Source organism: Panthera pardus, unplaced genomic scaffold (genome assembly GCF_024362965.1).
Source record: "Panthera pardus isolate Hobbes unplaced genomic scaffold, ASM2436296v1 HiC_scaffold_11, whole genome shotgun sequence".
Classification (NCBI taxonomy): Eukaryota; Metazoa; Chordata; class Mammalia; order Carnivora; family Felidae; genus Panthera; species Panthera pardus.
This window is the reverse complement of record NW_026526666.1, coordinates 96,798,696-96,812,533: the sequence shown is the minus strand read 5'-3', so window position 1 is coordinate 96,812,533 and position 13,838 is coordinate 96,798,696. Positions and strand designations below refer to the sequence as shown.

General features: G+C 49.0%; 1 protein-coding gene across 1 annotated transcript in view; it reads left to right on the top strand.

Moving 5' to 3' along the window:
* The first annotated feature begins 8,507 nt into the window (after positions 1 to 8,507).
* Positions 8,508 to 13,838, top strand: part of KAZN (kazrin, periplakin interacting protein) — a 1,070,250-nt gene continuing 1,064,919 nt past the window's right edge. The window contains 1 exon segment of the mRNA XM_019461891.2: positions 8,508 to 8,852. Within this exon segment, the coding sequence (XP_019317436.2) occupies positions 8,762 to 8,852 (91 nt within the window). The 5' untranslated portion in view covers positions 8,508 to 8,761.

Genomic DNA, 13,838 nt, shown 5'->3' with positions numbered 1-13,838 from the left:
GTGTGTATGATTATATATTAATATTCCATGTTCACATTGATTTCTATCTAATTTATATTTAGCTACAACTAGCCTTCACTTCTCTTTGTTCCTTCCTACAGCCCCAAGCTGTCATCTGGGGTGATTTTTCTTCTCCCTGAAGAAACTCCCTTTAGTGTATTTAAAAAAAATTTTTTTTAATGCTTATTTATTTTTGAGACAATGTAAGAGACAGAGTGCAAGCAGCAGAGGGGCAGACAGAGAGAGACACAGAATCTGAAGTGGGCTCCAGGCTCTGAGCTGTCAGCACAGAGCCTGATGCAGGGCTCGAACTCACAAACCGTGAGATCATGACCCGAGCCGAAGTCAGCCACTCAGGGGCCCCTCCCTTTAGTGTATTTTTGACTGGGTCTCCTGGTGATGAGTTTTCCTTGATTTGTTTAGTCTGAAGATGCCTTTAGTTACTCTTCATTCTTGAAGGATCATTTCAGTGGGTGTAGAATTCTACTGTCTCATTCTGTCCTCTCTCTCTCTCTCTCTCTCTTTTTTTTTTTTTTTTTCCATCTTGTTTCTCTGTGCTGCATTCAGACTTTGTTCTGTTTTTCCAGCTCGGGAATTCTTTCTACCTATGTCTAATAACCAATTTTGCTGCTCACTTTTTCCAATTAGGTAACTTTTTATACTTTCCATTTTGCTGCCAAAATTCTTTCCATTCTTCTGTTTATCATATTTTTTTAAAGTAGGCTTCATGCCCAGTGTGGTGCCCGACACAGGTCTTGAACTCATAATCCTGAGATCAAGACCTGATCTGAGATCAAGAGTCAGATGCTTAACTGACTGAGTTGCCCAGGCACCCCTGTTTCCTTGATCATCTTGTGCAAACTTATAGTCTGTATCTGAGACTGGAGTTATCTGGATTACCTGTGGTTGTCTTTACATTGCCTCTCTTGCATTTTGATCATGTTGTCTTTGTTATGTCTGGTTATTTTTTCTCAAGCCTACAGAAAAGCAAGAATAGTACAAAGAATTTTTCCCTCACATGTCATTTGAGAGTATGTATGTTGTAGACATGATACTCCATCACTCCCAAATATTGTAGGGTACATTTCCTATATACATCAGGGACAATTCACCTATTCAACCACAGTGTAATCATCACACAGAATCAACTCCAATCCATTATTACCATATAATGAATGGTACTCCTTTCAGGTTTTATGGGAATAATTCTGGATCACATTTGGTTGTCCTGCCTCTTTAGTTGCTTTTGATCTGGAATACTTTTTAGATTTTTCTTAACTTTTATGACCTTGCTACTTTTGAAGATTACAGAACAGTTATTTTGTAGGATGTTCCTCAGTTTGGGCTTCTCTGATCTCTTCATGATTAGATTCGTGTAATAGATCTTTGTTAGGGATATTGCAGAAGTCATGCTGAGTTTGTCTTATTGTACCCTATTCACTGGGGCATGATTTTGAATTGTTCTTTTACTAATGGAGTTAGCTTGGGTCACTTGAATAGGATAGTGTCTTAATCAGGTTTCACTGTAAAGTCACTCCCTTTTCTCTTTGCAATTAATAAATGTTTTATAGGGACATAGTTTGAGACATTAAGTCTACTGTTCCTCATCAAACTTCCATCTATGGTTTTGACATTCATTGATGTTTCTTGTCTGATTTATCACTTTGAATGGCAGTCAAATGACAATTTTCCAGTTACATTATTTACAGTATATAAAGAAGAGCTGTAATCTATGTATGTATGTATGTATGTATGTATGTATTACATACTCATCCATCTATCTATCCATATGGAAACATAGATTTCTATTTAATGAGTTAAATACATTATTACCATTTTTTATGCTCAAATTATCCTTGACTTGGTCAGTGGGACCCTCTTTAAACTGGTTTCTGTGTGTTGTTGGGAATATCTCCATCCATCTTTGAGCATTTTCATACTTTCTGGCCAAACAAGACATCAAGCTCTTGTGTTTTCCTTGTCTCAGCCTTGGAACCAACCAGGTCTGGTTCCTTTTAGGGAAGAATGGTATTTAGAACCTATGAGATGTCATTGCTGTTGGGGCGTCATTGCCTCCAGGCACTTCCAGGGGACAGAATTAGGGAATATAGAGTCTATATACTGACATACTATATATACACACACACACATGTCTAAATCTATATTCATTTATTTGGGTATATACTTACATATTAGATAATATAGATATATATGTTTGTAGTTATTTATATGTGGTATATATTATATAGAGAGGTTGAAACCATGAGTTCATACCCATACTTATAATTCCTATTTAACACCATAAATTTCATTCTAAGTTTTCCCTTTTCTCTAACAGACCTGTCTTATTATCTTCAATATGTTTACCTATTTGCTTAATCTCCCCTGCCCAGTGTAACCAGTCTCCTTTTGCTGGTGCTGCTCCGTATGGATACCTTCCTCACCTTTCCTGGGTTCTGACTCAGCATTGGGCCCCACCACTGACCCCTCAGGCATGGATTTTTGTCTTCTCATCTCTTTTGGATTGAATTCCATAATTCAGAGAGGAAGGAAGGAAGGAAGGAAGGAAGGAGGAAGGAAAGTAGATAACTGGTTATTTTTGATTCAGTGCTGGAAAGTATATATGAAATTATAGAAATAATTTAAGCCCTAGGATTGATGAGATTTAATTTAAGACCTATTACTCCAGAGAAAAATTACATTTACTTCTACAGGTTTTGTTGTGACAGAATAGAAGGCGAGTGGCCTAGATTTACTGATCAGTGACTTCTCTAGTGAAAGAAAGCCTTACCCTTTCTAAATGAGTCTGTTTAGAAATTTAATTAAGCTCCTTTGAGTCAAGTACTATTTTTGCCTTTGTTACCTTTAAGTTTGCTACGATAACTTAGTACCCAGTACTGCATCAAGACATGATTGTATAACAAGTATTCTATGATTCGATTCATGTGAAAGACCGCAATAGGGACATTTATAGAGACAGAATGATTCCTGACTGCTTAGGTTGAAGGGGGATGGGTGTTTAGGGGGTGGTAGCTAAAGCGTCTGGGTTTCTTTTGGAGGTGATGAAAATGTTCAACATTGTGCTGATGTAAATATTTGTGCATATACTAAAATCCATTAAATTGTACACTTAATTTTTTATTTTTATGTTACTTATTTTGAGAGAGAGCACAGGAGGGGAGAGGCAGAGAGAGGAGAGAGAGATAGAGAGAGAGAGAAAGAGAAAGACAGGCTGTGGACTGTCAGTGCAGAGCCCAATGCATGAGCTGTGAGATCATGACCTAAGCTGAAATCAAGAGTGGGACGCTCAACCGACTGAGCCACCCAGGCGCCCCTAAATCGTACACTTTAAATGGGTAAATTGTATGGCATTTGAATTATATCCCGGTAAAACTGTTGAACACTTCGTAAAAGCAAAGACCTATTTCATGTCTTGCTGGGACCCTTGAGCCAATATGGAAACCTTTGTGGACTATGTTTCAGCAGCAGGACTTTTCAGTGAAGTGCGTTACAGGTAGTCACAAAGCAGAGAACCAGTAGAACTGTTCCTGTTGAGGATCCTCTTAATGGCTGTATAATCTTGGGCAGAGCACCTGAATTTCCCCTAAGCCCAGGTTTCCTCATCCAGGAAGGGGCATGTTAGTATCTGTTATTCAATCAGGACGTCCATGGAGCTCCTAGCATGGCTCATGGTACGTAACAGCCTCTGCTGAGGGGGCTTTTGCTACGAGACACGAAGCTTCATGAAACAAGTTGCTCTGAGCCCGGGGTCCCTTTTTCCCAGATTGCTCTCCCCTTTGCTTCTGCTTGTCTACGATGCCCGGCTGTGGTACTCTGTACCTTCTGGGAACTGTGGGTGATAACAGCGGATGGGTTGAACCCGATCAGTCAGAGAATTGGTTCTTAGCTCCTCTGGGGAGTATGAGCCTCAGCAAAGTCAAGGGAGCCCTCGGAGGCAGATCAGTTTAAAGTCTGAAAAGGTACCAGGGGAGATTTTAAAAATATAGATATGACCATTGATTTGAAGTAGAGTGAGGTTTTATCTTTCCTAATCTAAAGAGCCCTAAGTGGCCTCGAGAGCCTTTTCGGTATAACACGGCATGTAAACTAGCATTGCCCAAATGACTTACTTGTGTAGCCCCTCCCCCCAGCCCAGTCTTCTTCTACTGATGCAAGGTTTCCCTGAAGGTCATAACCCTCACCTATATTGGAATTGGGAAGACCTTTCATGATCCACAATTCATACCGTGGTGTTTTTCCTCTTCTTACAAGTTAATTGTTCTGTGTATTTAACATGTCCAATCAGATTATGTGTCATCTCTCCCACCCTTTCCTCGTTCCTCGCCTCCACCACCTTCCATGCCCCACCTCTGTTCCGTCTGCCTGTGATTAGCATCGTGTCAGGTATCAACTAGATAATTAATAAATGATCTTTAGTAGCACAGATGTAACAAAAGCCCTGTAAGTCAGTAGATGTCTTCTCGAATGTGATTTTCGTTAGACCTTTGTCTTTGGAGGTGTTTTTAATACCTGACCACATCTCTAGGAGAAATCGGTTTATACTGTAAATGAATGCAGACCAGATTTGGTATAACAGGAAGGCACGTATTGCACATAAGAGGGTATCCGCTGCTCCAGCTGATTGCTGGCAAGAGATATACAGGCTCAACAACAGCAGACCTGACGTGTGTTGAAACATTTGGAATCTGGGCTTTTAAAAATGTTGGTCACCGACTCTACAGTGTTGCCCACGGATGGCACAGTACGGGGGGACTGGAAGAACAGGAGACAGCTCAGGAACAGATCCATCGGTATGGGTACTTGATAGGTAGTAATAGTGGGGTCACAGTGGGGAAAGGATGGGTTGGGAAGAGATGGTTTTGGGAAAGCTGGTTCACAGTCTTAAGGAAACCAGATCTGGACCTTACCCTATACTAGGTATAAAAGTAGGCTCCAGTTAGATAAGGCTTGCACGTGAAAGGTGAAACTATAAAGGAGGCTGACTTTGCCGCCTTAGGGAAGGGTGTTTTAAGCAAGACCCTCGAAACAGACTGCAAGTCAAAAAAAGCAGTGGACCAGACCACATTAAAATGAAGTATTTCTAGTCTAGAAAAGACACCAGGCACGAAGGTGTCAGTGAGGAGATATTGGCAAGGTCCAAAGCAAAATCTCGCAAAGTCAAGGAAATCAACGAGAAAGAAAAGAGAGATGACTGGAAAGGTGGGTAGAGGCTACGAACAGGAAATGGGGCACCTGACTCTACCGTGGTCTTTTCCTGAAGAGGCAGCTGCAGTGTTAATGGACTTTCCAAGGAGGGCTCAATTTCCTCGTACTTGAGGAAAGGCAAATCAGAACGATGACTTGTATGGCTTTTTATACCTGTTGGATTGCCCAGCTTTCTAATTTTTGCCAGAATTATCGGTAAAGATGTGAGTAAGTCGGGACCGTGTGCACCCCTGGTGAGGGCGCGAACCAGCACAGCCATTTTGGAGTGGTTCTTGGCAGCATTTAATGAAATCAAATTTGCGTAGATTTCCGAATCATCCCACCCCCCGGGTATGTAGCCGGGGAAATTCTTGTACATGGCTCCCAGTTGATGCCACTTATCCCGGTGTAATTACGAGGTGCTTCCCTTCATTCACGGCCTCCCGACTTGGGTGACATACTGATGACTGACCATTAGGTGGCATCATTACTGTGTTTACCATCCCCGGGGGCACAGGAGGCAACTCAGGTGCCTGGCGCCCAGAGAGCCCAGTGGTAGGTTTAGTATATGGAACACCGTGGAGCACGGGGCAGCAGTGGGCTGGGTGTGCAGAGAAGGGAGGAGAACCCATGGTTTTCCAAACAAAAGACATCTGCAGGTTGAATTACTGTATGAAGGTTTACCTTGGATTTTTTTTTTAAGTTTATTTATTTGTTTTGAGAGAGGGAGGGAGGGAGGGAGATGGGCAGAGAGTGAGGGAGAGAGAGAGCCTGATGCAGGGCTCAGAGCCCAACGCAGGTCTCAAATTCATGAACCATGAGATCATGACCTAAGCCCAAATCGGGAGTCCGATGCTGAACCAACTGAGCCACCCAGGTGCCCCATTCTTTCAAAGTTTTTTCTTTTTCTTTTTTTTGGGAGGGGGCACCTGGGTGGCTCAGTTGGTTAAGGGTCTGACTTCAGCTCAGGTCATAATCTCATGGTTCATGGGCTCAAGCCCCACATTGGGCTCTGTGCTGACAGCTCAGAGCCTGGAGCCTGCTTCAGATTCTGTGTCTCCTTCTCTCTCTGTCCCTCCCTGCTCATGCTCTGTCTCTCTTTCTCTCTCAAAAATAAATGAACATTAACAAAAAAATAAAGTTTCTTTTTTTGGATTTTTTTTTAAAGACAAGGAGCACCTGGGTGGCTCAGTCAGTTAAGCGTCCGACTCTGGCTCAGGTCATGATCTTGCCGTTCATGAGTTCGAGCCCCACACCTGTTTCAGATTCTGTGTCCCTGTCTCTCTCTGCCCCTCCCCTGCTTGTGCTGTCTTTCTCTCTCTCTCTCAAAAGTAAACATTTACAAATTTTTTGAAAAAAAGACAATATATTTAGAGCAGTTTTGGTTTCACAACAGAATTAAGAGGAAGGTGCAGAGATTTCCCATAGACCCTCCTCGTGCCCTGCCTCCCCCCGAATCAACACCCCCCACCAGAGTGGGACTCTTGTTTCAGCTGATGAACCCACACTGATACGTGGTCGTCACCCAAAGTCTGTGGTCTGTGTTAGGCTTTACTCTCGCTGTTGTACACTCTGTGGGTTTAGACAAACGTGTAATGACACGTATCCTTCCTTATAGTGTCATAGAGATCGTTCACCACCCTGAAGATTCCTGGTGTTCCTCCTCTTCATGCCTCCTCCCCACAACCTACCTTGGGTTCTCTGTTAGTGGCAGCACAGTCGTTCATCGGTAGGATGCATTAAAACTTACGGAGCCACCAAGACGTGGGAACCCAGTCCACCTCCCATCCTGCGTGGGGTTTTCCGCAGCTCTCAAAAAATCTGGTCTTCTCCTTGATTGCGTGAGACCTCGGTAGTCAGAGGGAATGGTCTCTGATGTCCCGTAACCCCATGCCTTGGAGAAGAACCTCTGTGTGCAGGGGAACGAATACTCCGTTGTTCAAGCTACCTCGGAGCGGGAACGTGAAGTAGACCTTGTGTAACTCTTGGGGAATTTTCCAGGCTTCCTCTGCCTTGCCTTGCCCATCCCACACGACCCTCTGAACATCCCTGGGCTGGCGGAGAGCCTGAATGGAAAGCGCTTCTGTAAGAGCCTTTTTGGCCCACACATAAGTTGGAACTTGACCCTCTGTATCTTAAATACGGAATAGGCAAAGAGCCCGAGTCGTCCTGGGGAAACAGACACGGGGGCTGCTGTGCTGCGTGTCGTGTTCTCTGTCCTGGTGGCTGTGGTGCCAGGGTCCCACCAGCACTGCAGCCAGCTCCTGCCCAAGAGTATCCAAAATGCTGGCTGGAGAGGGTGCGGTGTCTTTCCTTCTCTCTCTCTCTCTCTCTCTCTCTCTCTCGATCTCTCGATCTCTCAAGTTAGCACCTTTGTGATCAGCAGATAGGATATCAAAATAAAGACCCAGCACCCACTGCCACAGCTGTTGTAATCATGTGAAAGGTATTTCTCCTTCCTCTCCCCCCTTCCCAGAGACACTGTCCCTTTGGGGGGGAGCAGGTGGATTGTTCTGTGCCCAGAATAGCACCCGGACAGACCATCCCCGTGTCACCCATGGGGGACGTGTGGCCTTTGCCCCTTCTTCTCTTCTTGGTCTTTGGGTTTGTCTTGGTGGCATTCTCCTCTCCCGCAGGCTGGCACTTCCTGGGCTGCGGGCATGAAGAGGTTACGGCAGCCAGGAGCCTGCTGGGCTGAGTTAGCACTTCCCTCCGCATCCAGAATATCTCCAAGTACCGTCCCTTTTGCATCACGGAAAAGGGGTGGTGGTGCGGGGGAGGCCGGGGTGGGGGGGCCCCCTGCAGCCGCAGGTCGGAGCAGGGGCTCTTTAACCGTGTCTCGTTCTCCTCCCCACAGCCCTGCCAGGAGGGGGACGCGGGAGTGAAGGATGAGCCAGGGACGCCGCGCTCCAGAGCCGCAGAGTGCCCGCGCTGCGCCCGCCCGCCGCGCTCTCCCCGCCTGCATCCGGCCGCCCAGGGGCGCGGGGACCCTGCCTGCCGCGCCGGCTGCGGGGCCTCGCCTGCCGGAGAGGAGGGCCGGTGAGGCCAGCTCTCCGGGGGGCGCCTGAGCAGCCTCGCCCCCTGCCCTGCCCCCCTGGCAGGAGACCCGAGGAGGCAGCGCTTTTCCCGCAGCCGCCGGGCACTTGCTGGGGCCCGAGCTCTCCAGCCGGCCAGCCGGCGGCCACCAGGGAGCAGCCGCGAGGACTCCGGGGACTCCGCATCCCAGTCATCCCTCCCGGACGGACTCCTGTTGGGTGAAACTTAGGTTTCCCTGTGCGTCTAGCTCGGCTAGGCTCGCTAGGCTCGGGTGCACCATCTGCCAAGCCATAGAGGGTTTCGTTTTTCACCAGCCTGGTGTTTGAGAAAACCCGCAGGGAGTGAGTGGTGAGAGGAAGAAGCGTTATAAACTTCGGGAGCGGGGACGTTTTCTGGGAAGTGACGGGGAGCCTCAGACCTACGGTTCCCGGGCCGGTGGCGGCGGCGGCGTCCTTGGCCTGGACGCCCTGAAGGGTCCGGCCGCTGCCGCGTGACCAACACCGAAGACCCCGGAAACGCCATGGATTCCACGCTGGCACCAGCCGGTTCCGCCACGGGCCCGGTCACCTTCTCCCACGTCTTCGGTCAGCAGTGCCAGCTTATGGAAGCAGGTAGGAGGGGTGTCGTGTGGGGAGAGGGGCACCGTCCGGGAGCCCCAGTGGCCGTGCCTGCTGCGCTTCTCCCTTTGCCTGGCACGTTCACTTTAAAGTTTGGAGGACACGCCAGCAGACTGAATGTGCCACTCAGGCACGGCGAGCAAGGGCCCCCATTTGTCTTGTCACCTCTTTGCTCTTGTGGCCACCTGGAGGGTGAGGGAGAGCACGTCGGGGGGCGGGATCTGATGACGCGGTGGCTGTGGTTATCTCTCAGGGGGTGGGTGCCAGTCCTAGACTGTCCGTCCATCTGTCAGCTGGCCTCTGTCTGCTGCTGAGGAGGGTGTGCGAGCCGAGCCTCCTCATTCAGTGTTGAGTAACTTAGATGCTCCTGAGGGTCTGTCCGGCAGCCTCTCCCGGCCCTTGGCTCTGCTGCGGGGAGAGCTCGCTGCCCTTTGCTCCCGACTTTGTCTTCCAAAGGCTCACGTTTTGTACAGAAGGGAAACTTGGTGTGGGCCGCAGCCTTCCTGTCTGCCAGCCATCTTGCTCGGATGTGCATTTGGTCACAGAGAAAACCAGGTGAAGGTGCTTGGCCTGCTGCAAATGGTCACGGGGCTGGAGCCCACAGACCGGTGCTCGATGGGTGCTTACGATTCTGCTGGAGTCACACGGGATTCTGGGTGGCTTCATCTTGGCCCGGTTCCCTGCTTTCTGGGTTCATTCCTGTCGGGAGAAGGACCGCGTGTTCCCCAGAGGTTCTGTGGGTGTCCCAAGTGTTCATTGTGCGTTTTGGCCGGGAGTCTGGAAGACCATGAGAAGAGCACTGTATTAGGAGTCTGGGGGCCTGTGTCCATGCTGATGCTTTCACGGGGTGGTTGCATGAGTTTGGCGATTGCAGACCCCTCCCCTCTTCCTGGACCATCCGTCTGTAGCTGCAAAGTGAGAATTGGGCTCACGGCAGCCTGATCCGGCCAGACCTTCAATGCTGGGGGCTCAGAAGACCCCACACACTGGAGAAAATAAACGACCTGGTTTCCAAGGGTGCTATGTGTCTGCGCGAGGTGGCAGCTCACGGAGCGGTGCGAGCGAGGGCTCTGGAGCCAGGCTGCCAGGTGTCCCAGCTTCACCCCTTACCAGCTGTGTGACCTCAGGCAGGTTACTTGGCTTCTCTGTCTCAGTTTCCTCATCAGTAAACTTTTGTTTTTTTTTTAAAGTTTATTTGTTTCTTTTGAGAGAGAGAGCAAGCCAGGGGTGGGGCAGAGAGGGAGAGAGAGAATCTCAAGCAGGCTCCGCACGACCAGCACAGAGCCCGATGCAGGGCTCAGTCTCACAAACGGTGAGATCGTGACCTGAGCTGAGACCTAGAGTCAGAGGCTTAATCGACAGAGCCACCCAGGCACCCCCAGTTTCCTCATATGTACAATGGGCACTACTAGACAAACTCACATGGTCATTGCGAAGTTTAAGTCGGTGCATGGAAAGCCTTAGAACTGCCTGGCGCCCGGCCGGCACGGTGAGTGGCAAGTGTTTATTAATGTGTCTAGAGGATGTGGGGAGGGCTGGGCACACATCCTTCCACGCACCAGTGAAGGCATCCCTGATTGCAGAGAGTAGGATGGCTGCCTAGGAGATCGAAGCATCCAACCCCCTCCTCTCCACAGGCAGTGTGACCCTGGTTTGTCCGGAAAGTTGAGAATCTCCCGCTTGATGTATCTGTGGATTATTTGATCTGCAGTGGTTTATAGGTGCCTTTACTTCCACATAAGAACCAGGGCTTGGGAACTTGCCCGGACCAAGGTTTCACACCCCTTTCTACTTCTCTGAAGTTAACTGTGGGAAGGCAGATCGGATTTCTACAGTGCCTCGGTGCTGTCCCCTGTGGCTTTATTCTCTAAGCTTTTAGAGACACCCAGGCCTAAATCAGGCTGTGAAATCCCCTGTCTCCTTAAAAAAAAAAAACAAAAAAAAAAAAACAAAAAAAACCCAAAAACCAAAACCAAAACTGTTTCTGTCAAGAAAGCAATGCAACAGGGGCGCCTGGGTGGCTCAGTCGGTTAAGCATCTGACCTCGGTTCAGGTCATGATCTCACGGTTTGTGAGTTCGAGCCCCGTGTCGGGCTCTGTGCTGACAGCTCGGAGCCTGGAGCCTGGAGCCTGCTTCGGATTCTGTGTCTCCCTCTCTCTCTGCCCCTCCCCAGCTCATGCTGTCTCTCAAAAAATAAATAAATGTAAAAAAAGAGAAAGCAATGCAACATAGACTAATAATGACCAGCAGTCTCAAGGGAGAATGCTCTCCCTGGAGAAAGGCAAAGAGGAATAAGAACCAAAAAAGTTACGTCAAAAGAGCAGTCAATTAAGAGGTGAAAGGGGTTGAGAGAAAATGTAGACCCCTCTCCAGCCAGCCATTGGTAGTTCAGCTGGCATCACAAATGAGATCTTCAGCGTAGGAGAAATGATTTCGCAGCTTCCAGGGGCTTCCCGCCATGTTCACTGCATCTCCTCCCCGGGGGTGGTGCAGCCATCAGTCACACGTCCTCACTGAGCACCTACTATGTGCTTTCTCTCCGTACGGCTTCAAGAACTACAGAATCTGGAGAGTAAGTCAAAAGGAAATGATCTTGCAAGGAGATGATGATCTACCTGGTAAAAGTAAAGCCTACTGAGGAAAAGAGAATTATACAGGAGGTGGCTTTTTCACAATTCCATTTTTGAATAACGGTTCCTTCATGTCTCACCTAAACTCTCTTACTTAATTTTCAAAAAGCCTAACCAATTTCCGCAGGCAGGGGAAACACTCAGGTTGGCTGCCATGCCCACATTCATCCCACTAGGAAGGGGCTGAAGGGGAAGGTGAACCCTGGTCAGATGCCCAAGCCTGTGCCTTTAACTGCTAAAGCATGTGGTCCCCAGGGATAACTTGGCTTAATGTTTCAGGTCTGTAAGTATCCCATGACTTAGGAGAAGTTGATTCCTCATAGATGGAGTAGTCAGGGATGTTTAGTGGGGTGGAGATGGGGGGGAAGGGGCATAGAGGGACCCATCGGATTTAGGGGGCAGCGAGAATGCAGCTGGGCATGGGTGGGACCACTGAGAACTCTGACCCAGTTAGTGGTGGTGGGGTTGTGAAGGGTCTGGTGGGGCCGTGGAAAGAGCATGGAGTTCTTTTTCATTTAGTCCCAATTCAGCTTTTTTTGAATTGGCTGTTTGCTGGTGGCGTGAACTTGATGAACCCCCAAACCCTAGACCGGGAGTTGGCAAACTATGGCCCTGGAGCCAAATGTGGTCCACCAGTTGCTTTTGTAAATAAAGTTTTATTGGTACACGCCTGCATCCATTCATGTGCATTTTATCTGTGGCTGCTTTTGTGCTACAACAGCAGAGTTGAGTAGCTGTTACTAGGATATTGTGGCCTAGAAAGCTGAAAATATCTACTCTCTTGCCCTTTGCAGAAAAAAAAAATGCGTGCTGATCCCTGCCCTAGACCAACATATGTAGCACAGAATGGGGCTAGACAGAATGGGACAGTGTGGGGCGGTGTGGGAGCGCTCACACGATGCTTCCGTGCTGAGCCTTTATGCTACATGGCACCTTGGTTTTCTTATTTCCTCCTCCGGCACCCCACACTGCTTCACCACGCACAGTAGGCGTTGCTTTAGGCAGGAACTATTTAGAGCAGGTCTCACAGCTCTAGTAAGACTAGCTTCCACTGTGTTCCCAGATCTGCAGCCCCTGTGCTGGGCTAGATGGTGCCTGTCTCTTCTTTATGGCCACCCGGCAGGTAGACGGTACTTTTTGTATTTAACGGGTGAGTTTAGATGTTGGCCGACTTGGGACTTAACCCTGGTCAGCCCGCCCCCAAAGCCTGTGTTCAAAAAGGGCGATCCTGCAGCTTCTGCAGAGGGTTTTTTGTTTTGTTTTGCATTTTTTTAAGGATGTGGAGAGAATGGCGTCCTGGCTCTTGCTTTAGCTCTGATGGTGTCGTTCACCCTCGTCCCCCTCCAGGGTCCTCCACCCGTTTTGGGATGCCTAGCTCTACGAAGCTAGTTCTCTTGGGTCTCTAACCCCCAGCCCAAATTTCTCCCCTTTCCTTTGGGCCCTGCTGGTAGCCCGAACGGGACGGAGGGACGTCAGCCTGGCCAGGCAGACGTGACTGATGGAGGCCATTGTTTGTTCTTCAGTGCTCCTGCCTGATTTCCGTCAGTGGGGAGCTTAAGGCCGCTCTCCCAGGCAGGCAGGCCACTGGGGAGCTCACAGCATTCCGCGTCACTGGTTTCTGGCTGTCTCCAGCACCTGACAGAGGATTTGGGGAGGGGGCGTGGAGTCCAGATTCAAGCTGGTGCTGTGTTGGTCTCAGGGTAGCTGAGTAACTCCACCTGCCCGTCTCTTCCTCGCCCCCACAGCGTTGGATGGGGGAGACCCTCTGACCTGGTGTTTGACCGGGTCTCCGCTGCTGGTTCTCGACTGACCCCCGGGCCTGATGGTCTGCAGACCATGGCTCCCGGAGGCTTGGTCTCTGGTACCGGGCTCTGACTCGCCAAGCTGCCCCCGTGTCATTCTGGTCCATTTTCCAACCTGTCTGACTTGGGTGGAAAGCGTTTCTGCAGGGCTGCTTTCCTTGACCAGAATGACTGAAGTCATTCTGTCCAGTATATCCCGCTGACGTTGCCTGAATCCAGGCCCAGCTCAAGGGGGAGGGTGGCAGAGAGGAGGGAGCAGGAAGGCGGACGAACGTTCGCACCTGGACTGCCGCTGCTCTGCATCACTCCTGGGTTGCCGCTCAGAAGCCACCCACTAGCTCCCCATTGGCACCATTAATTAAGGGCCAGTTCCTGCTCTGTGCCACACAGAATCTCAAATGTATGCAAGTCATGTCTGTCTGTCTGTCTGTCTCATAAGTGAGGCCGAAGCCCGGAGCCAAGGTCCAGTCATCTTTTGGCTTTATTACCTTGTTCCTTCCAAAGGCCCCCTGCCCTGCCTGTTGGACAATATAGGGGTTTATCTGAA